This window comes from Chaetodon auriga, chromosome 9 (assembly GCF_051107435.1).
Source record: "Chaetodon auriga isolate fChaAug3 chromosome 9, fChaAug3.hap1, whole genome shotgun sequence".
Classification (NCBI taxonomy): Eukaryota; Metazoa; Chordata; class Actinopteri; order Chaetodontiformes; family Chaetodontidae; genus Chaetodon; species Chaetodon auriga.
The window spans coordinates 18,291,663-18,316,703 of NC_135082.1; the positions used below are offsets into that span (position 1 = coordinate 18,291,663).

General features: G+C 44.6%; 1 protein-coding gene across 1 annotated transcript; it reads left to right on the plus strand.

Moving 5' to 3' along the window:
- The first annotated feature begins 15,767 nt into the window (after nt 1-15,767).
- On the plus strand, nt 15,768-17,783 carry sox3 (SRY-box transcription factor 3). Its single transcript, XM_076739598.1, has one exon. It carries the CDS (start codon nt 16,043-16,045, stop codon nt 16,943-16,945), a length of 903 nt encoding a protein of 300 aa, XP_076595713.1. The 5' UTR covers nt 15,768-16,042; the 3' UTR covers nt 16,946-17,783.
- Nucleotides 17,784-25,041: the final 7,258 nt, after the last annotated feature.

The following is a 25,041-nucleotide window of genomic DNA, read 5'->3' on the forward strand; positions in this document are numbered from 1 at the left end:
CTTTGTGCCTCTCGATTCTGCAGGTTTGCTTGAGTTGCACAGCTTTTTTTCTCCCCCCTTAATCGACCATCATGCAGACAACACCACTGAATAAAACACTTGATGTCCTCGGCCTGGGAGGATGTCTGCGCTCAAGGACACTGTGGACGGCGAGTGCGATCAATGATCAGATTTGCGGCATTCAGAAGACGGAAACGACTTGTTTTTCTCTTCTCCTTTCATTCTAATGGCAATAGAGGAAAATAACCTGGCTGTGGCGCCTCGGACTACTTTTAGAAGTGTGCTCAGATCAGTGCATCCATCATTATTAAATGTGTCTTATCCTCCAGCGCTGACTCCAGAACACTTTGGACGAGCTTTCCAGCAGCTTTAAGTCTCCACTTGCAGCAAAATCGGCTTATCTCCAACACTGGTTCATGTTTGCAGTTTTGTAGTGCAGGGCTGAGGCATGATGACGCTTCAGATGCCAAAAATACAAAAAATTAAATTGTAATTGGACTCCAACAATATTTTGTACTCTTTAAAAACTATTTATCAGCTTTGTTTAATCCAAGAGACTGAATACAGGTTTTCAAAGAGAGAATTTAATGATTATCATCTCACAAACCAAACAGAGGCTGAGGAAATATAATGTGGAACCAGTCCAACATAAGAAGATAAAATACATGGCTGCAAGTATAGAGGTATTTACGTTAATTAAGAGATAATATGTTAGTAAATAATAGAAAAAAAATACACTGTGTATTGATTGTGAGATACGCCCACGCCTCGGCCTGAAGTGATGCATTTGTTGAGCCTTGAACATTTTTTTCCCCCTGTGTTTTTCTCTTGTTTGGCAAATTATAAGGCAGAGACGAGGGATTTCAAGGACGCGTGGACTTCAATTTAATCGAAGAGGCTGAGAGTGGAGTGGAAGAGTGACACACAGAGGAGAGAAGTTCATTATTCTGCTGAAAAGGAAACCAATGGCTTTCACAGTCGCCATGGTAACTGGCCTTTCTTTTGCCGTCAGACCTATGATAAGGTACTTCACAGCATTAAGCACAATTATTGCAAGGTAAAAGGGGAAATATTGCTTTCCAATGCTAATAGATGTTAGATATTGATTGGCATGGCGATTCATATAGAAGTGTGCCCCAACTGTTTCACCTGCCTGACTCCCTGCAACCTGCATTGAAATCTGATGGAGGTGATGCTGCATGGGCCTTTGTGGCACTGCAGGCTTCAGCTGCTTTTGCATCTGGATATCAGAAAAAAAAAAAAAAAAAAATTTGCTCTTGACAGCAAGAAGATGCAGACAGACTCGGCAGAGAAACGTGAGTTAAATTTAGAAAATTGCACAAAAAAAACCAAGAGGTGGTGTTGATTTTTTTTGTCTGAATGGCTGCATGTTTTTTTTTTTTTTTTTTTTTTTTCTTGGTTGCAAAATGTCTCATAACATAAATACTAAACACCCGCTGCTTCCCGTCATTAGCATGTCATTCTGTTGTGGAGTGACCCCGCTCGCACCCTTCCACAATGGCGGGTCAGCCTCGGCGGCAGCGAGGTCAGCGCCGAGCACAAGTCCAGGCCATGGGGGGTGGTTGGTTGGTGGCGGCCTGCTTAGCTGGTGAGAGGATGGAGGATTAGCATAGTGGTAAGCATGGGAGCTGGTGTGTGTGTGTGTGTGTGTGTGTGTGGTGGGATAGGGTGGTGGGGGGCAAATTGTTTTAACCCCTATTACAGCAACTGCATGGCGCTTCTCTTATCTAGGCCGCTGCAGCCACTCATTAATATTCCGTACATATGGCAGTGCTTTCTGTATCATTGTCTATTAATGGGAGGGATAATCGCTCATTCAATTATCAGGCAGTCAGCAAAAGACCAACCGTGCCTGCGCACCCCTGGTTCACACAGTGGCACAGCCCAAAACAGAGGTGTGCCAGTGAGAAGGTGAGAGCGATAGCAGGGATTACAACATATTAGGTACTTTAATAAATCAGGCGGCGGGGAATAACGCGAAGCAAATAGTCATCTGTTGGCGAACAAGAAGCATGCCTGAACTTTGCAGCAACAAAGCAGACGAGGGCAGTATCTTAAACCTTCTCCCTGTTCGACTTAAAAGTCACACATGTCAGAGTCACGGCCGTGATCCATGTGACGGTTGCAGAGATGCTTTTAAACACTGAAGCGACTCCTTTGTGGCGCTGACCTGTGGCCAGAAAAGGCAGTCGATAGTTGTGTGATAGACTCTGACGGCCGTGCTGAATAAAGCTTGACCCTGATGTGTGCGGGCCACAGATCTGTGAAGTGATCAAATGTAGCGTTCATCCCTGTTGATCTGTGCTTTGAGGCCCCGGGGCCCTGCGCCGTGCGTCTCCCTGCTGACGGGGCCACGGCCTGGATATGAGGGAGTTACTGATAATAGTGTGACCTCTGGCTGTTTTGACCTGGAGAGACCTTGTTGAGTCAACACAAGCGGGCAGGGAGAGAGAGAAGGAAGGAGGGAGAGTCGGAATAAGGTTGTTTCCTTATCCAGAGTTTTCTTCAGGAGGTGGGCCAGGAGATTGGGAGTGCAGAACTGCTGCGAGAGGGGGTGTTTTGGGGGGGAGTGTGAAAAAGATAGGAGGTGAAATGTTAACAAAATCTTATAAAATCCGTAGTTTGATAAATTTTCGCATTTTGAATGAACCGAAGGCGGCTGTGGCTGTGGAGGGCCTTTGTTGGAGGTCCCATTTTCTCCGGCAGAGCAGCGCGCTCACAGGGTCAGCGAAGTTACGAAAGTAATTAAAGCTTGGTGATTCACTGCCTGCTGCAGAGAAAAGAAAGCAAGCTGTCATTCTGATTTAGAAAAATAAATTACAATTTTAATAATGGGGGAGGATGGGGGTGCGAGACCGTCTAGAGCCTCGGTGGGTTGGGGGGAGGCGGGGGTGGGCATGTTGGGTGGGAGGAGGGGTCGAGGGGGTTGCTGGCTGCCTACTTATCAATAGTTGCAATTTTTTGAAACCGCATCGGTAGTACATTGCGAGAGCACAAGTGCCCTTAAAAAAAGAAAACCCTGGAACATTAACATACTGATTTCATGCGCATGGCAAAGGGCCTGAGCCAATATCAGAGAGGACTCAGCACTCCTATTGTCTGCTGGGACTCTGGTCCCCTCTGATATGAAAATTCAATTATTTTATAACTAGATCTGGCGCTGCGTTTTGACAGTCGACAGTAGCGCCTTGCCAACTGCATCAGTGTGGGGGACCAGAGGCTCCTGATAGCGGGAGGGAGGCCTTTCAGACATTGACATGTTTTTGGGGGACAAGATTGCCTAAATGTGTTGCATTTAAGGACTGAAAGTTAATCTAATGCACCACCATTATCTCACTCAGGTAATTCCAATACCGTCCTCAATCTATGTTTACGCTCATGCACGCAGCCGCATACTCGCACAGCCATTCATTCTTGAGCACTTTGAATCTGATTCCCAGGCTTTCTGCATCCAAACAGGTAATGTATTTATTTATTTTTCCGCCGTGCATATTCTCAGGGAGCTGGAAACTATATGAAATAGAAGTAGTTTTCTAAGAGATGTCAGCAGTTTCTGGGCTGTGATTCTGTAGGAAGACACACAAGAAAACATACCCAATGTGAAATGGTGCTCAGTGTCACAAATCTCTCTTTCTTCGTCTTCTTTTTTTTCGTAAGGAACAGTTTTCCAAGTACTTTTATACTTTTGCATCATTGGGCACACATAGTGCACACATACAATAGTCATATACTGAGTCACGTGCACTTCGCTGTGAAATATGGACACCTTCCCTCCAATTTTCCACAAATATCTTTGTCTGAATAAGAAGAAAAAAAAAAAATCTCACTTCTTGTGGTTGTTTTCCTGTCATGTATCTTTTAAATTCACAATTTCCTCCATGTTAATGTTTCATTAGCACAGACACCAAAACTTTGGAGGTGCTACCCACACAGGCACATAAGCTGTCCCTATTTTCCGAGTTTAGGGGACAAATCCTTTCATTACCTCCGTGGCTCATTGTGAGTGTTCTGAGGGGGGTCTGTTAAGATTAGGGAACAGGAAGCAGCCCCCTAGTATGGCCCGCTCTACTCAGACCCCACTGTGTTGCGCTTATTAACCCAGCCTGGGAGAAGATGTACCTGCCTCCCCTCATTAGGCCGTGGTGGAGTACGCGCTCAGCCCGCAGAAGAATGGAGCATTAATTAGTATTCTCTGCAGGGGGAACTGCCATTAGCACTTAATTAGCAGTAAGAGTACTATTCAGCCGGGCGGCCAGTTAGTGTCTAACACAATATGTTCTGTGTCTTTTCCCTGTGTGTCATGGTAAAGCGCTGATGAAAGACCTTGTTGTTTGTGCATGTCTGTCGAGCAGAGTGCTGCCTCCGTATGCATCCGTATATTTTTCAAGAGTAGATATATTTACTCATTTTTCTGCCCTTTTTCTTCTCGTATGCAGCTCATCGGACCAAAAATGTCACAGCGTGTTGTCTTTTTGCTTTATTTCTGCTGTTTTTGAGCACATCTTGAAGAGAGCTGTAAACCCCCTTGAAAATGAGATGATGCATCTCAAGGAGTTTGTGCTGATATGATAAATTTGATTTGGATAAAAGCTGGGCTGAAGGCGCAGTAAAGGCCCGTGTTCCTCCTGTCTTTATCTCTATCAGATTTAACTCTGTCGGCTGCCCTCTCGCTACTGTGACCTCCACGAAGGGCAAACGCTGTATTTTCATCCGGCACAGCTCGGCCCGGGGTGGTGAAGTGGGTGATTAGGGGATTGAGGTCAACTTTGCCCATTGGTCTCAGGGAAGTTCCTTTGATCTGCTGAGTAGGCATTCTTCTCCCTTTTCTCTGTGTTCTCTGTCCAGCACCGTCACCGGCGAGGAGGACAAGGGAGGCTGTTAACCCACCTCAGTCCACTCCTCGGCCTCACTGGTCCTCACTCTCCCCCCTGCACTCCCCCCCCCCCGCCCCTCCTCCCCCACCAACATCTTTTGGAGGCTCGGGCGGATGGTGGCGGTGGTACCTTTCACTTCCCGAAATCTGAGAGGCGGAGAGCTGTCATTTGCCAATTTGGCCTGAATGGGGCGGACAGCGGATTGAATGTCGTTTTCCCACCAGGCTGCGCCATCCAGACCAGCAGGGGAGGGAGGGGCCACGCAGGGAGCCGGGTGTAATGCTAGAGTAAAATTAGAGCTTTGATGGCAGCTAATAGTGTGTGATGGGTGCCGCTGACGTGGATTTCCAGTAAAGACGCCACAGGTTTCCTCTCCCTCTCTCTCTCTCTCTCTCTCTCTCTCTCTCTCTCTCTCTCTCTCTCTCTCTCTCTCTGTGTCTTGCAGCCAAACGCTGACACACCTATAAGATTATGCTGGCCCTGCCTTCTCTCTCAGAGCTGTAATTTCTCCCTGATCAATATAATTATACATCTCCAACTCCAAGCCTGCCCGTGTCAAAGGGCCAGACCGGTCCTGTTTCTCTGTACGCCTTCTTGTCTCTCTCACACACACACAAATCGGCCTCTGAGCGAGTGAAGCAGAACAAGACTCACAGATTTTGTCCTCCACTTTACATCAGTGTACAGCACTATGGGAGGCATTAGAGCTGAAATGTTTAACTCTCATGGTGCCTCCAGGGGTCCCTGAGTCCTCTGTCACAGCTGAAAAGACACAATACATGTTGCGTTATCAGCTTGATGTTTCATGACATTTCCTAATTTTAGCAGAATTGCTCATAAACCTGATTTTGAACACTTTGATTGACTTTTACATATACAGCACTGGGGTAAGTGGGAACACTTAGCAAGCAAAGCCAAGGTCATCAAAACTGGTCAGTTGACAGAAAACTAATCAAGAACAATTTTAGTGATTAATGAAAAATTAGAGTATTTTACCAAATACAACCAGAGCATTTGCAGCTTTCTTCAGCTGCATGTGGTTTTGAACTGACTCCCTGTGGGTATTTTAACTGTTGAACAGGCAAAATAAGCAGCAGGAAGACAAAACCCAGCGTGCAGTGGCCATTTGTTGCCTTTGTCGCATCAGCTGCAGTGCTGCTAGGTTTACTGCAACAGCAGATTAATCAAGAGGCAAGAAAAAAAAAGCACTTGTGTGAGTTCTAAGGAGATTTTTGTGTTGAGCCTCAGAATGTGAGGTCGCCAAGTACACTTTCAGTCGCTTTGAGTAACAGTATTGCGATATGTTACTAAATGAGTGGATGGATTTGTTTTGTGCTGGATGGGAAGGGTCCCAGGTATTGCAGCTGTTTCCTTCAGGGGGTTTTTAAAATGCACATTAATCTCTCAGGCCCTCCCTCCCACCCTGCTGCCCACTAAGAGGCACGAGGATACACGAAACACAACACTGGGACCCGCCTCAGGGCTCCAGGCACACACACACACACACACACACACACACACACACACACACACACACACACACACACACACACACTACATTAGATGTTTTGATAGCTTCCAAGGCACGAGCGACACTGTGATGCTCTGACATATGGATGCTTAAAGGCTTCTTAAATATCCATATCAATCTGCATGCTTGTCAGCTTGACAATGGCGGGAACAGGACACCATTAACAGCGTCAGGCGGTATCGTCCTCATCTGTGCAACATTAGAGAAATAGATGGAAGACATTCCTCTGGATGTTGGCCAAGCCAGTGCACAGACAGTGTTTTACCGTTTTGACTGGTTGTAATATTTAACTGATAGACCTGAATATCGACACACACTTCCTCAGATTTATTTTTGAACAAATCTGGAGCAATTTGTGGTGCCGGAGCTTCCTTTTTCGGTTCAAGAGTCAGAAATATAATATCCAGCTCTGATTGCATTGATTTCATTGTTCTGCTCTTTCTTGGTAATGCGTATATGCTTGTGACTGTGTGAGGTGATTGTCCTCTTCCTGCTGCACAGAAAGCATTGTACTCTGCTCTCCCGGGATGGGAGACGTTTTGTTTTTCGAGCTCTTTCACACAAGCTCTCCCTCTTTTTAACACAATAGTCCTCTCTCCTCTCACCCAGTGTGGCAACCCTTTCAAACGGGAAGCTCCAGGTCAGTTTCCCTTGCCAAGTTTTGCAGCCTGCCATGTTGTCTATTCTGCTCAGCTATTTAAAAAATGTTGAATATCAACAATGGCTTTCACTGGTGCATTGTCAACTTTTGTATGAAGCAATCTTGGCTGAATGAGATGGGTCCCAGAGCAGGGAGAGCTCAGCTGCAGTGTGCACTACCACACCAGTGACTGCCCGGCTCCCTCGCTCTTTATATTTCTCTGCTGCACCGGGAGCTGCCGTTGGTGGTGGTGGTGTTCCCGTCTGAATGGCCTCGGTTGGAGTCTGGGCTGAGGCTCTGGCCTGCGGATGTCACTGCTATCTTCCAGTCCATGGTCCTGCTCTTGGGCCTGCTGACAGCCAGCTGTTGAAGGTGTGTCTAACAGAGGGATTGGGAAGCAGCAGGAGCAGCAGCCTCGAGACCAGTCAGAGCTTGGTGAGTGTCCTGAATTTTCTGGCCAGAGTGGGAGGAGGGTAGTAAAGAGCGGAGAGAAGAGGGAGGGGGACATTCAGGGAGATGCTGCAGGGGGCTTTGTGTGCTGTGAGTTGTGTTTACTGTCTCTGAACATGCATAAATACATGTTAAGTCTGCCTGATTTAGCCGGTGGGAGTTATTTATGGTTAAAGAGAGGACGTGTCACCTGTTGGTCTGGATGTCATTCTGATCAAACGCAGTAGAATTAAAAATAGATGAGAAGTTTGACAGTATTGGCCGTAACTCATCTGTCCTGTTGCAACCCCCCCCCCCCCCCCAAAAAAAAAAAAAACTACTGACACTGTCCCAGAAAATCAGAAGTCATGCTCCACTTCTTCTCCACAACATTGCACAGTCTACAACCATTCTGACACTTCGACAATGTAGCACACATTAAGCCACCTCCCCACAGCACTAAAGTCCTGTCTGATATGCACACCGGATGCATCTGTGACTTAACGCTGAGCTCTGTGTGTTTGCACAAGCATGTATATCTATGTTTGCGGGGGTGAAGAGAAAGATGAAAGCAAGAACGAGAGCTTGCTTCCAGATAATAGTGGCTTAGGCTCTTTGTCCCGCTGTCAGTGTGGAGAGGAGCGAGGCTGGAAATCGCTCCAGTGCAGCGGCAACATCTTGTATGTTTCATTGACATATCAGTCGAAGGGGCAATGAGCCGACGCCTCTGCACTCCTCTGGTCTGTGTGAGTGTGTGTTTGTGGATATGTGTGTGTGTGTGTGTGTGTGTGTGTGTGTGTGTGTTTACGAATAGGTGGCACACTGAGGTGTAATTTTATTAGCTGTGTTAGTGAAAAGTTTAAGTTGATACAGGTAAAATGGAAAAGTAACCATATCAGTGCACCACAGTGGATTGAGAACATTGAAAATTAAGCACAATAATGAATTTTGCTGTTATTTTTTATGCTTCCACACGTTTTTAAAATCATATTCAGAGGCAACAGCAACAAGAGACATAAGACACTGAAATGTAATACCACAAACATCAACCTCAGGGATATAGACACCGTTTATAGTTCAGTCAAAAGGAAACACTTGAAATTTAAGAGTTTATTTCTCATATTCCCACATTGTGAGCTCTCAGCATGTAATTTCACGATATTTGGCTTGTGAATTGCCAAATTTTTAAAGGTAATTCTTTACACTGAACCGCCTCTAAATTTTTTTTTAACATGCTCTTGTTCTCATTTAGTCACACATTCCTCCTGTAATAAATAAAGTAAAAAAAAATATATCAGCTAGCCAAACCTTTTTCAAACACTACCTGAAAGCTCTCAGCGTTACAGTCCCAGTAAACACAGCAGCGTCCTTCTACCTTCTCGAGGACCTGTGCTGTCCTCTGTCTCACCTCTCTGCACTCAACCCAAGGCAAGGTGACCAAATTCATCTCAAACCAGCCCATCCATTATCTTGTCAACACAGTCAGCTTCCCACCTTAGTTTGCTCTTCTCCCAGAAGACTTACTCTAATGAAATACGCAATAATCACCGCACTCATCTCGTCATGCTCAAGGTAATTAATATATTTAGAGGGCGATGGCTAACTCTTAATTAAATTATGCCTCTTTTAATGAGACCTTGACTGGAACTAAATTTATGACCACTATCTGCTCTATCAAGTGCTTTGCACGCAACAAAGATTTGTCATTTTCTCCCAAATCACAGCTAGATTACACACAATGGTACTCATGATTTATATATCAATTTATGCTTGTTTGTTTCTTTATTTAAGGTTTAATAAATTACCTCTTATAATTACCTAACCTAGTTTTAGGTTCTTAAAAGCCCCAATTAATGCTCAGCGCTGTATCTCTGTTACATATTCATTTTGGAGGAGAATACAGATAACAACTTGGTGGCATTAATCATATTACAAAATTGGGTGTATTTAATTAATTAAAGTTACACTGCAAATTAATTGTGCATCCTCACAATATTATCTTAAACTAATGAAGGCTTGACAAAGAGACTGTTTCATTTTTTAAAAGAGGCTAGATTAGTGGGATCTCAATTATGGCTAAAACAAAAGAGGGCTGCTTGCTTGGGCATGGCGCAAAGCAAAAAGTGACGATTCAGCACTTTCTTCCAAACAAAAAACGGAGAAAGTTTCCATTGTTTTTGGAAAAACTGAACATGGCAATGATTCAAAAGATACATGGAAAATAATGAGCGCTGTAATTAGCCAGTCAGGCAATAACAGTATTTAAAATGATCATCATATAGAGGTGCTTGATAATGCCATTCACAGGCAGCAGTTTCCAAGCAGCACGCATCTACTTGCTGACAGACTATCATAACTTTAATGCTGGTTGGGAAAAAAAAAAAAAAAAAAAAAAAAAAAGCATCTAGAGGCCTCATTTAGACTGTGTTCTGCTTTGATGCACGTACACAGCGTTGAATTATTCAGAGCGCATTCTGAAAACCAGTGCACAACAAACCCTTGGAACCAGCAAACGAGATGTAATATGAAGTGTCTGTAGGTAAAAGAAGATTGCGCAGATGAGAGGTTCAAGTGTGAGCTGAGCCTCAGCTGAGGAAGTTTAGGCAGCAGACTCAGATGCGATCATGTCGCACACTAGATGGCTCAACCCGGCCTCGCCCAGTGGCTCAGAAGGAAAGCCATATTTATTGAAATTTTCTGCTTAATTTAAACTGAATTGAAATTAGCTTTCAGTGGATAGGAGCTTATAATTCACAGTAGGTTAGTGTTTTATTTTTCATTTAACGCATCATATACCAAATGTTTTAATATGAATGTTTCTCCTAATCTGCTACGTAAACGCAAAGAGTCTTTGTCTGAGAAATGACTTCAAGGGGCTAATAATCATTGTATATTCATTTAAAAATGCTTCCACCGATGTCCTCTCCTGTGATGTACTTTCATTTGCTTTTAGCTTCATTAGTCAATAACCACAGCAGATAAATGCTTGTGTCAATTATGGGAACTCCAAGGGTCAGTGAGTATATGAATTCTTAACTGCACACTGCTGCACATGATTACATTGAGTGGTCTTGTAAGAATGATTAACCCCGGCGCGCGTGTGTGTGTGTGTGAACAATTTTGCACGCAGCCGTCTGCTGAGCATGCTTGATGGAATGTGTTTGAACTGTGCATCCCTAAATGATAAGCAGCTACAACCCGAAGAGGTGATGAAGTGAAAAACTATTCCCTTGGCTAAGTGAGATGGAGCAGAGTGTTGGGTGGTCACGCCTTGTCTGCTCGTGACAGTGGCGGGTTAAAGAGATTACACTGGGTCTGTGTCAGCAGCCTTGGCCTTGCTCACATCAGAACATAATGAGGAAGGACATGCTTGGCCTGCTGGGGAGAAAAAGAGGCTAAAGTTTGGAGCATTCTTCACAGACAGCTACAGGAGGCAGACGGCTTTCTGCATGTTGTTTTACAAGCCGGGGTCAATAAGTAAGACGGTTACATTCCACAGAGCTGAGCGAGGTGGCTGCACTCCTCGGCTTCGCTCCCCCACCACCACGGTGAAAACACAAATTACTCTGCTACAGTGGAGGCAAGAATGCAGCGTTCTCCATTAGCCTCGAGTCCTCCTGTCAGACTTGCAACACTTCACTAAAGCTCCCCTGAAAAATCGATGCATCTGTCCTCTGAGTGTGTGTTTTTTGGTTCTTTTGAAGGTTTGAGTGACAGTCCCTTCACCTAATGACTGAACGTGGGCGCTCTCGCTGCCTCAGATGGGCCCACAGTGAGAGATGATCGCCGGGGTGGCATCCCAACGTGTGGTGAGTTTACTGATCTGTCTGCCTCATCCTTTCCAGCTCTCCATCACCAAGACTAAACGCTCCACGTTGGTTCTGTGGTGCAATAATCGAGGGAAAGCCATGACACAGAGCTGCACTTAAGAACAACATCTCTATTTATTCTCCATCCTAATGCAACTCTCTTTCTCCATTCTCTGGCAGGAAGTAGCGAACACACACTTAAAACCATCTTCAGCAAATCTGATTATTCATCTCAAGGTTTTCCGCCTTTATCTGGACAAAATGTGCACATTTCTTTGTAAAATCTAAATATGTAATTTTCCTGTATTATAAAAAGAAACTTAATTAGATGAAAAAAAAAATTCTTCAGGTCTTTCCCAGGTAGATTAATTTGTTTGCTTCTCAAAGAGAGTTTGTCGTAGTTTCCGAGGAGACGTTTAGAGGACAAAAATATGCTCATATTATTATTTATGTATGAGAAACGTCTGTTATTTTGATAATATTTCAGATTAAACTCACATTAGGTGAAGCTCCTGGTCCTATCAGATCTGCCACATAGAGCCTCAATGCTACAACTAAGTAATTTAAATTTGGTTGTATGATACCTGTTGCAAGACCAGCTCTTATTATTAACGTCTAAATTTGCATCCAGGAGTAAAAATGCATTCTGCAGAAGCCTGTTGAGTTATTTTTAGCATCTTTTGTAAGAATCTCCTGACATGAATTAATGAACCATGATGGGAGACTGTAAAGTCAAAGAGGTGATATAAAACATGTTGAAACGACGGAGTAAAAATGTTCCCTCAGCCATGACTCTGCATTACACACAGACATTAAACATTTTTAAGCTATTTTTGTTAATTTTTTTTTTTTTTGTCAATGACAGCTATTATGGGTCAAATAAGTCAAATTACCATCACGAATACTAGCCCTTCTTTGTGACATAAAGAGGTGATAATAGCAGCACTTTTATTCCTTTAAATGACCCGTGAATATTATTTTACCTGTGTTGAACTGGGAGGACGCAGCCATTCACGCCGACACAATAGGAACAGCAGACCGTGCGTAAATTGCATCTTCATTTGCATTCCTCGTCCAAAAATCATGCAAATCTTAATGAGACAGTCTCTATTGTGGCTGTAATTGAAAACCCATTCTTTGTTAATTACTGTTTCTCCAAGGCCTTGTCCGCAGTCACTGAGCTGAAACAAAAAAAAAAAAAAAAAAAAAAAAAAGTTATTGATTCGGGAGGTCGTGGGGTTTAAAATGGACACGTAAAATAATGTTTATTATGGGTTTGAGATGCGACTTTCGATTATTAATATATATCCATCCTATTTGGAAATAGTCAAAAATAAGATCTAAACAAAAGCAACATGTAAACGCAGGCTATAACGATAAAAAGGCAACAAAAAAGCAATAAATTACACGCTATTATCAGTCACTTATTTGCAGCTGAATGGCAGACATGCAGCGCCTCTGCCTCGTCGTATAATATTTAAGTTGAGCACATTTTGTCCGTCTTGAATTGAAATGGTCTGACCATAAAGCTCCCACTGACAGCCGGGCGCAGGGCGCGGACATGCAGGCAGCTGAACTGGTTTCAAAGGTGGGATTAAAGTCGTTTGGTGTCAATTAGTCGACCTGAATGCATTTTAATTCCCACAAAGCTCATTGCAAATATGACTCACATTTTTGTTTGGCTTTATAGGCCCAAAGGCCAGAAGTAGACCTCTTCTTCGTTTCTGTGATTCCTGTCACCAGATTTAACGCGTCGTCAACATAAACGTCAAATGTAAACAAAACACTTGCTTTTAATAATCCGATGGGTCTTAATTGTAACGAAAAATAATAAAATACTAAAAAGCAACTGATTTCTCCTCAGGAATCGGTGCCTTGAGGGCAAATCGTGTTTTCAGGCATATGCACAATTCATCCTTTTTTCTTTTCTTTTCTTTTCTTTTTTTTTAAGCATGAAATTATCTACGATCTTGCTGATTGCGTTCATGTTACATCCTCCCATCAGGACATCCACATATTTCCCAACATTCAACAGTGGGATCCTGCAGCCGTGCGCCCTGAGAAGCCCCCTTTAGGGCTGTCAGGCTCGTTGAGTCTGAATCACAGCAGACTATGCTGGTGGTCCTCCGTTCCTTAATTAGGAAATTAGCTGCACAGAGGCCCTCATTACTAAACTCCGGGTTATTCCTGGTGTGTTTTTTTTCTGTCTCTCCCCCTCTCTCTTTTTCTCTCTCTCCCTCTGCTACCGGTCAATTTCCATAAGAAGATTACAAGCGGATCAGTATTGAGATCTGCCCAGATAAACAAATAACTGGTCCCTGAGAATAGATGACTGCTAATTGGACGTTAGTTTTATTGCTCTTGCTGTTTGTGACGCCCCATTGAACGCGAAAATTAAATTCATGAAGTGATGTCTCTTTTCAGCTGATTTACTACTAACTATATGGCTGAGGGACTAGACTATAGGCTTTCCTTGCCTTTAAGATCCCTTTCCCTCCACGCGATTTGTACCTGGATTTAGTTTCAAAAGTCAGAAATATTACCGACACTTTTGCCTTTGTCTGTTTTTTTGCATCCCTTTGTGCAACTTTTATAAATTAAACTGCAAAATGCTTTCTATATCCTCAGTACAGAAGCTTGCATTTAGGCATTTTCCATTGAAAAGGGAAAGTTTCATTCATTTTCGGGAATAAAGAAGAGCAACAGAGACTGCCAGGTGTTATCGGTCCATTGATGATTTAATAGAAGCAGCTCATTAAACTCTTAAATCAGAGGGATCGTTGCTTGATTCAGCTTTTTTTCAACTTAACAAGCGATTTTCCAAACAGACTCTGGTTTTTGCACTCAGCGTTTGCTCTCCAAAACAGTTGAAAAATGAGAATTCAGAAAATAAAAAGTGCTGTCTCTCAGGTGGACGCACTCCCCTGTATCCATATGTAATAAAATGCAAGGGGAGGGGGCACAGTAGCTCCGGGAGGTGAAACGCTCTAAAATGCACATAGATCCCACCAGAATGATCCCTGCAGAGCTCATCTAAACACTGAGGTGTTAATAGTTGTTTTCGATGGGCGATTCGCTCGCAATCATTAGCAGGTGTGAGGCTTGCTCTGTGGGGCAATCGGTTTCAGCGGCGGAGCGGCGTTTCAGGTCGTTTGTAAGGAGACACATGCAAATGAAGGCCACTCCACGGTAATCATTTTAATAACCATTAACACCGCCGAGAGAAAACAAGTCAGCAAACAGGAGCCGAGCGCAGTCACTCACACGCGGCTCGCGCAGTCTCCAGACCCAAACTTTTCCTCTGGGATTACAGAGATGGCCCGTCCCCTCCACAAGAGGTCGTTGATGCATTAAAGTTTTGCGTTGTGGGTCCCTTGGCGCTGCCGAAACAGGCACATTAACATGCCAGTTAGTTCACCTGGAGATCAATAGTCTGTCTGAGGTAAAAACCATGTTGAGGTCATTTTATGAGAAAATCAGATTAAATCAGATATTTGCTTGTGACGCACGGTAATGTCTGGTTTAAAAGCTCAATTTAGAAATATTACAGTGGAGCCATCAGCCGTATTCTGCTTTATGTCGATACATACACTTAATTTGTACATGTAAAATAAATATTCTTCCACATGAGTTAAATAACACTGGAAACTGAATTATTTCAGCCGCTCGGCAGGTTTCACTCTGTAGTTCAGGGACTTCAAAACTCCTGAGAAAAACTTCCGGGCAGGTGGTCCAAAAAGGGGAAATAAATAATATTAATAACAATGACAAAGATATCAGATTGACCGAACAGTTGAGAAAAAATATATTCCGTGACGTTAAAGCAACAAAATGCATGTTTGACAGCAGGTAGAGATGAAAGGGTTTTTTCTCTGCTAAAGCCACATTTTTTATTTTTTCCCCCCAATATTCCACCTTTTACTTAAACAGTTTGTCCTCAGTTTAGGTCGCTTTTGGCCTGCTGGTCTTCGCCTCTGTCATTGATTTATTGACAGTGATCCCTTAAGACTTTTGTTTCCCTGCAGCATGCAAGCTTGTAGCTTATACCGCATTTTAGTTTCACATAAAAATCAGCCTACATGGTTGAAAAAAAACCCACAACTTTTTATTGCGTGTTTGTCACTTCCGATTTTATTCAGCCGAGCCTCAAATGTAGAAAAAAGTTGACAAAATAACCTTTTTCGGATTCATTTTGCTCCAGAAATGAATTGGATGGGATCAGGCAGCACCTGTTCTGAAGCAAAAACAAATCGGATGTATTTCCCGTTGACTTCTCATCTTCATTCTCACTTTATAATGGCTGTAAATCTCTCACATTTAGCGCTCAGGTTGTCGAGCTGCGCTGCTGTTTTAAAACTTTACCTCTCCCTCCTCCTCTAACCAAAACACAGCACTGGATGCTCCGGTTGGTTCCACGGTGGAAATGGGAGCTGCGCGCTGATTGGTCGCCCGCTCCTCATTGTCATGCTGTCAATCCACATCACATGGTCCGGCCACTAGGCCTATTAACAGATGAGCTTAGAGCAAGTTTACAGACTTGTGTTTGAGAGCCGTGGGGGACACAGCAGCTTTGAGCGGAGAGAAGCCAGAAGCACCTGCAGACACATTTGCCTCTTTGGGCAGAACTTTTTTTTTCCATCTTATGAGACTGGTCAGTATCTCTACCTCTTTGACTTTAGGCGCTGTTTTGTGAACTTTTTTTTTATGTGCCTGTGAGTGAACACTAAAAGTCGCCTGAATGTATAACATGATGGAAACCGAGATCAAGACCCCGCTCCCGCAGTCCAACTCGGGCTCGGCGCCGGGCGCAAAGAACAACAGTGTCAGCGACCAGGAGCGGGTGAAGCGGCCGATGAACGCCTTCATGGTCTGGTCCAGGGGACAGCGGAGGAAGATGGCACAAGAAAATCCCAAAATGCACAACTCTGAAATCAGCAAGCGGCTCGGGGCTGACTGGAAACTTCTGACCGACGCTGAAAAGAGGCCATTCATCGACGAGGCCAAGCGTCTACGCGCAATGCACATGAAGGAGCATCCGGATTATAAATACCGTCCCCGCAGGAAGACCAAGACCTTGCTCAAGAAAGACAAGTATTCTTTGCCCGGGGGACTGTTGGCGCCAGGAGCCAACGCCGTCAACAGCTCGGTGTCGGTGGGGCAGCGGATGGACGGTTACGCGCACATGAACGGGTGGACGAACAGTGCGTACTCCCTCATGCAGGACCAGTTGGCCTACCCTCAACATCACAGCATGAACAGCCCGCAGATCCAGCAGATGCACCGATACGAGATGGCAGGCCTCCAGTACCCGATGATGTCCTCGGCGCAGACCTACATGAACGCGGCTTCCACGTACAGCATGTCTCCGGCGTACACGCAGCAGACCACCAGCGCCATGGGACTGAGCTCCATGGCGTCCGTGTGCAAGACCGAGCCGAGCTCACCGCCGCCGGCCATCACGTCCCACTCTCAGCGGGCGTGTTTGGGGGACCTGAGGGATATGATAAGCATGTACCTGCCTCCCGGCGGGGACAGCGCGGAGCATTCCTCCCTGCAGAGCACCCGGTTACACAGCGTCCATCCGCATTATCAGACCGCAGGGACTGGCGTCAATGGGACGCTACCTCTCACCCACATCTGAGAGCGACGGAGAGAAAAGACTTCAAACTTTTAACAGAAAAAAATAAAACAAAAAAAAGAGTACTTCGGATACTTGAACTTTTTGGTTGCTAAAGAAACGACGTTCACCAGTTTTGTTCGAAAAGCGTTTTGTCTCAATATCTTTTGAGTTGTCCGTTTTTAACTGAGTTTTTAAAATGGACCGAAACTGAACGTTGAGCCCATCAGAGTAAACTGCATTGCAGAGATGCTTTCTATCACAAGTATAAGCAATCAACTTATGTAGAAGAATTGGACTTCTATATTTTAATTAATGCCATATTTTCTCTCTATGAAAAGGCATGTGGCCTCATTAAGAGAGGCTGGTGTATTTCAGAAAAGCTGGATGGAAAGTTGCTTCATAAATGTTTACACTTAATTTGTAGAATGTCAGTTGTCTCGACTGTGTCCAAATTGTGTAGTCTTTCTTTTCTCCTCCCCCCACATAGTTTAAAATGAAATGTTAAGACTGTGCGGGTCGCAAACGCAGGTTTTATTTATAGTAAGGCTTTTTTTTTTTTTTTTTTCTTTTTAGCTTGTGAACCCGATGTTTTTGTCAAGTGAAAGATTTGTTTTTGTAAAAATGTTATTTTCTGTGATGGTTTTGACAGTGTCATGTTTACTCATTATGCTGAACGAAAAGGTTTATTTAAACTGACGTTTCTACATATTTTAAGACCATCCTCTATTCTTAAATGCTGAATAAATTTGTACGAAACATGATTTTGCGGCTCTGTCTTTTGTGTGTAAACCAGGTTTGGAAATGTGGTTGTTTTTAAAAAAAATCTGAGAGCAGGTTGAATCCCAGGGGAGCAGAAAGTGAAAAGGGATCAGTGACTGTAAAGATCCATCAACACACCGAACGATGATCCTGTAATATTTTCACTTCAGTAACATCAGATTTGTCTTCATGGAGAAGCAAACTGATTGGTCTTCTAGTTATTTCACAAGCTTTAAAGAACAATGACAGAAATATAATTTGCTTTCCTGAGGTTAAAAAAAAAAAATGCTTGGCATCATTTTAACCACCCACTTAAAATCAGTGGAATTTTACTTCATTCTCAGGCCTGTTGAATTTCTATCTGAATTTTCTGATTAACATTTTTTACAGGCTCATTAGTTTTGGAATGAGCCTCAGTAGAAGTTTGCAGGAGCTTTTATCTTTTTTGCTTCTTGAATTAGTTTTTTAAATGGTGAACAGAAACTGTATTTTGCTCTTTGCTTCGTTCCACTTCTCCTTCCTCAGGTCACTCACTCATTTCAGTATTTACTGAGCGAAGGCAGAGCGAGTGTTTAAAGGTTGTCATCACTTTGCTGTTTGATTTGATTTGAATGTCTTTGTCGCATTTTAACAGGAGAATTCAGTCAGAATATTTCTACTTTTAAAAAAATAAATTTAAGAATGTAAATAAATTACACCAGAGCAAAGGAAGAAAAGGGGGCGAGTGTTGGTTCGCTTAACATTAGGAAGTGGTGTAAACTTAAAATAAAAGACATTAAATATATGACATGAAACAGGAGACGTCATCTGAAACTTGTTTTAAATAGTTTTGTATGTTTACTTTGTCAGTGCTGAGACACAAAAGTATATATAATGTGTGGCTTTCTGTTTGGCATAGAAAATACTGTAATAAATGACTTTAAAGAATCAAATTAAGCATTTAATGTTCAGTATTTTGCACCTTGACATTTACTCTCTCATAATTTCTGATGTGCACAGAGGAACGTTTTTTGCCTTCATTTACAAGTGGAGCACTTAGACTTGTGTAGAATATAGTGATGACTCAAGCTGCTGTTATCTACAGGGTGGATTTTTATTTTTCTACAAATTATACTGAAATCACATTCACAAACTTAACGACATCCCCGAAAGCACTTGCTGTGGCTGACTAATAATGTAAAGGTGTGTGCGGAAGAATGGATCGGTGGTGTCCTTAAGGATAAATAAGCTCTGGCCACCAAGAGGGCCGAAGCAGTGGCGGTCCTGCTGGCCTTCCCACACTCCCTGTAGGACTTGATCCACAGCTCAGCACAGCGGCCTGGATTAGCCCCACGCACCTTTGTGGAGGGAAAGATTATCCAGACCTCCCTGCATTCACTGACAGGGTCTTAAGTCATTCTAGCGTGCCAGCAGCCACCCGTCACCTAATCACACTTTCCAACTCATTTTTTTGTAATTAAGCAGCTTTTCTCTTCCTGCTCCTTAGTGTCAGAGGGGTCTGCTGCCGGCTGGACAGAGTGATGGTTTGAGGTCATTTATCAAACCCTGAAAATGATGTAACTTCGGGATGGCTTTCGCCTCCGCAGCTCCTCTTGACGCATACGCAAGTTGTGGGTTAACTCTCAACCATAATGTTGATGTTTCTGCTTTACAGCTGATGTAACACATCAGTATAGTGAAATGTGTCTTTTAATTTCCATCCAGTACAGCTCAGTTCTCGATGTGATCGCTGTGATTGCGTGTGATCACATGTAGTGATCCAGAGGTGTGTGGCTGGACCGTGCGCTGCTGATGATCATGTTTGAATGTTCTGGCAGTGAGGCCATCCGAGTTGGGCTCCCCACCACCCCCACCACCCCCCCCCCTCGCTCTCCCCCTGCTGAGCGCCCGGAGGGCCTCTCTCTCCTGTCATGTGGAGCTCTGTGCCCACTCAGCAAGTGCAGGCATATCCCACTTCCATCTGCCTATGACCTCACAGCCCCTGTTTGTTTAACCCCCTCTCCAAAAACTAACCTAATTATAGCCCTGTAGAACATGGATTCAGCGGATTCCCAGTGGATTCTGCCACTGTGTGTCTATGTGTACCTATGTATGTGTGCAGCGCATGCAAGGCTTAGGCTTAACAGCGGCAGTCCTCTAGGCCGTGTTTCAGTGGATCCTGTTTTTCGCATGTGTCTCCTCATATTATGCCAGAACATGCCCTGTCAGTTGCATGTCTTGTGGGAGTGTGCGTGAACAAGGTGGGAAAAGTAATAGCGGCGTGTTTCGAGCGTCGCTTTTTACGTCAGCATGATGAGTGGAAAACTCATTACACAAATCTGGCTGACAGACTTGACGTTGGTGACATCACTAATTCGCCTGCTTGACCTGCTCGACAACTTCCAGCAGGAACACACCTTCTGAACAAACTCGGCTCTTTGCGTAATCTCAAACTCAAATCTGGACCCTCCTCTGATGTACAGATCAGACATCACCTAACAACATAGTTTGGGTGTAACGGATGAATGGATGTGTGCGCTTAGGGACTGCACCTATGACACAGTCAGACTGTATTGATTTGCTTTGGCTGGGATCTCCAGGAGGCCCTTTGGGCTGAGCCTGGAGGGGCCTGTCCCTCTGAGGCAGGCCTGTCCGTAGCGGTGGGACTCGTGTGAGGTACAGAGATTGACAGCAGAGCGGTGTGTATGTATGTGTGTGTGTGAGTGCGTAGAGGTGCGGGGGTTGGGGTTGGGGGTTAATCTCCCTGAACTGGGGCAGATGTTGTTAACGAGCTCCTCTCAGGTCGACTCCCTGCGTGGGAAAATGGCATCAAATCCTCCTGGGGTCAGGGCTTTTGGGCTGACCCACTGAGAGCCATCCCTCTCCACTGCACTGTCCTCTCAATCCCCTCTCCATTCACTCACCCTCTCACTCACTCACTCATTCACTGACAGCACTCACCAGAGACACTAGAAAATCACATTTGACCATTTTTCTACCTCTCGTCTTCTAAGTACGTCCCCATTTTTCAGCTCCTTGCCCGGACGTACGTGAGCACCGACGGACTTGTTCTGTGATGTAAACGTCTCATTAATGATAGCTGTGGTTGGATCGCCATGCCTTACACAACCACAAGGAATGCTGAGAGGGAAATGCTTCAAAGGCAAGCATGCCGCCACTCAAGAAACTGCATCCGCCCAGCAGCGAGTTGCTTGTGTTTATATCAGTGGAAAGTAAATTAGTTAAGGCTTACAGACTTCGAAGCACCCAAGCTGCTGTTGAGTCGAGGATACGTATAGAAATTAGCTGAGGGTACATTTGTAAATTGTTAAATTTAGCGAAACTAGGGAGAAGAGACATCGAGAAGCACCTGCAAGCACGCTCATGTTGGACCTATGCACGGACTGCATGCACTGTACGCATAAGTTAGCTGTGATGTGGGGACGTCTCATCAGTCATATCCAGAATGGACACGTCTCTTTACCATATCATGTCAACATGCCTGCTTTAGGGTTTATCCGGACTTAGGCTTTAATGTGAGGGTCATCCATTAAGGTGTCTGACTCTGAAGGTGTGTTTACTTTGTCCCAGCAGGTGTGTGTGAATATGAGACGTGGTACATATGAGACAGGATTACCGCCTCTTGTGTCCCAAACAAAACAAACACAAATCACACGAACAGCTGAAATGGGAGGATTCTGTTTTCTTGCCGCCCGGGTTGTATGTTTAGAGAGCTTTTTCTGACGAAGATCCTTTTGACGTTTTTTTGTTCAGCCGAGCGCTACTGGGGTTTACTTGGACTTGTTTTCACTTGTAATTGTGGTTGGAGGAAGATGTGTAAAACCACACACACACACACGGATATACAAGCAATAATGAAACTGGATTAAGAGGCCTCTTCCTGAATAACCTGTAAGGGCAATTACACTCAAACGGTTGCTTCTAATGTGCGTTAAGGAAAGCTCAGGCACCGAGTGAGACACTCTAGTGTGTAAAAGTGTGTCTGCTGCAGATGGTCCCTTTCTGTGATGCACATCACTTTGTCTATGAACACTGGAGCATGCAGCGTTGCTTTTAATTTGCCAAACTAGAGTTCTGACCCCACTTCTGACCTGTCTTGGAAGCCTAAAAATGGGGGCAAGTGTATGTCTGCTGATGTATATACTATGCCTAGGGACAGTCAGGAGAGTATGGCACTGCTGCAAGACAATGCAAAGAAAGGGGGATAAGGATTTAGGGGGGTGACAAGGGGGAAGATTAGGCCTGTCAACTAGGCCACAGATATTGATTAGTGTGTCGAGGACAGTGAGAGGGAACACAGATTGACAGAAACACAATGGCAGTGTGGTGACTTCGCTCCATCAGAAGCCCTCTGATCACATCGCTGTTGTCGGGAGCTGTGTTCATTCAGTAACCTGTACGCACACGTGCCGCCCCCGCCCGGCAGACAAAACCAAAAAAAAAAAAGTGCCCATGTTGAGAAAAGGTATGTTGTCAAATGCACCCATAGTAAAGATTTATTTTCCTGGGGGGCAATCGTCAGGTTGGGGGCACTTTAGTGTGGGACAGTCTGTATGTGTGTGTGTGGTTTATGGGAGGGTAACCCTGGGAACGTGGGGGGAGGTGGGACACACTCGGCTATGGGTCAGTCCTGACTGACTCTGTCACTTATTGATTAGTTGCCATGGAGAGTTAGTCAGGCCATCTCTCTTGGAGGTGTGTCCCCGAGGGCCAGCAGCACTGCCCAGATGAGCCTGTGGAGGCTTTGTCTGCAGGGGGTTAGAGTGTGTGTGTGTGTGTGCGTGCGCGTGTGTGTGTGTGTGTGTGTGTGTGTGTGAGAGAGAGAGCGTGTGACCTCGCCAACTCTCACTTGTGCTTCCTTCGTCCTCATCCCTCCTCTCCCTGACCCCCTGTGGTACTTTTTCTTGCACTTTAGGAGCTCCTGCACCGTTCTCCCGAGTGGACCCACTCCCAGCTAATCTGCAATATCTAAAATGAATCAATGTTTATGCATACGCCTACTCCCAAGGGGTCTCCAATAATGGGGATTGTAAACAAATTGTCCAAACTTATTGAGCTGTGAAATCCCCTTCATAGCCCCTGGATTTGCCCACTCATATGATCCTCTCTCATCTCTGTTCTTGGATTGTCATTGTTCGCATAAAGAAGGAGGGTCGGCGGGAGGGAGATGGATGGTCAGGGCTCGGCGGTGCGAGGGGTCCACCTGCAGTAGCTGAAGACTCCACTGACAGCCCAGCAGGGGACAGTGAGGGTGGTGGCTTTTACACCTCAGTTCAGGTGGGGAACAGGGAAGCATACCAGTATTTCCTTTCTGGAACAAGGTGGAGACAGAGAGATAAAGAAGCACCAACATAACGCAGTATTTTAGCTGCAGCTGTAGACTTTCTTCCTCACTTGAGGCACTTGATCACCCAGTTTTAAATGATAATTTCATAGTTTTTCAGCTTCTTTTCATAGTTTTGGCCATTTTTTCTATTAGAGATAGAATAATTTTATTCACCAAGAGAACTGGGAACATGGAGGCTGTGAAAAATAGTCAGGTGGGGCAAGAAAGTCAGACAAGTTTTACACATACTCACACTTTCTGGAAAGACTTTGTCAATGGGAAATTATTACCCAAACAGTCCCTTGTAAACATCCATCAAAGTTCACACTCTGCTTCATTCTTAGTGTTTTAGTTTTTCTGTTCAGTGGTAGTGCATTGCCGTCACTTCGGCTGCATTAACTTTTGTTTTTTCCTCCAAAGAATCAGTGATTTAGATAATCTGGCTAAACTGCTGGCTGATTTACAACCGGTCTGAACGCCTGAGTGCTCGTTTTTCTTGCCCTGCTGGACTTTGCTGTAACAATGTCACCATATTTCCAAATCCCAGCTATTTCTTTGGTTTGTATAATGTTATCATAACTGATAGAAAAGAAGATCCAAAGCATGAACATTAAGACTTATATTTTAATGAACTGGCTTTACCCATTAATACTTCTCTGACTAAAGCGTCTATAGCTTGCCGTAAAGTTTCAAGTGAAGCCTTTGAAGAGAAAAACTAACATTTTGGACTTGATTTTCACTTAAAATTGTAAATTTGACATCGGAATAATGCATGCAAACTTCTCCTTTTGAGAATATGCGCACAAACTTCTTACCCCGAAACTTGACAACGGGCCCCCTCTATCCCTCCCTAATATCACACCTTGGATGCATAAACATGCCTGCGCTCCACACATCACCCCTCCCCGGGGGGGCTGCATGGCTTTAGTGCCGCACTGTGACACCAATCAGGGGAGATGGCGGGCTCCTTTGTCATGCAAACACCAATCGCTTCTTGTCTTATTCAAATGTCTGCCCTCTCTCTTTCTCCTCTCCCTCACTCTCGCTCAACCCCTACCCCGCTTCACCCTCCACCCCCGACTTCAGCCCTCTCTCTGCCTCTCCCTCCCTCTCAAGTCCAAGTAAATCCTCGCTGAGAGAGGAGGGAGCCTCCCGGCCCGGGGCTGCTGAGGCAGGCCTCTCTCCTGGGGGTCAGTCTGTGTCTCAGTGCATGGGGCTGTTTCCAGGCCCAACCAAGTCCATTTCATATTCAAATGTTACAATCAGGCCTCTGACCCACAGGGGGCTCTTTATGGCTGCGGCCCCAGGTCGCAGGGTCAAGATGGTGATTTAATAGCTCAGGCAGAGGAAAGGAGCGGGGGAGCCAAGTGATTTAGGGGATGAATGAGTAATAAAAAAGCATTTTTCCTAAGTTGTCATGTAAATTTCAATCCGTATTCAATATGAGGCTCCCTCCACACTAGAGGCCTTCCTCAATGGCTTTCTAGTGGACTTAAGTCATTCAAAATTAAGAAAGTCCATTTTCTGCTCCTACTCTTGACTTGTGGTTGGTGTAAACAGTAGCTGACGGGGAAGCGGCCGAGGATTAGGGATGGAGATAAGGACATGTTAAAGAGTCATCATGCTTGTATGGTGCCACCTTGTCTCTGATGTCCTCATGCTCTGGAGTGGCCTGTTATTCCTGTCCCTGAGGGTGTGTTCCTAGCACAGCAGCTCCAGTAACGTGGGCAGGTTTGCGTGTTCATGTATGTATGTGTGACCGATAGCAAGCTATGGTGTTATGCTCACATGTTATGTGTGTATAGAGGGTAATGCATATGACCTTTATGTCTACAGATGGAAGCACGGAGGAGCAGGCAGCACTTGGACCTGGCACGCCAAGTTACAAGTTACTTCAGTCAGTTACTGTTTCATCAGTGGCATCACACCATAATCTGCTCCACCTGTGACTCACATGGTGTGTCCTGTACAAGCCATTCTTTAACCTGACTCATTTTCAACCACAAACAAACCTGTCTCTAACAGCTTCTTT

What these genes read in the sequence shown, in the direction of transcription:
- sox3 (XM_076739598.1), top strand. Translation starts at nt 16,043, where the DNA reads ATGTATAACATGATGGAAACCGAGATCAAGACCCCGCTCCCGCAGTCC.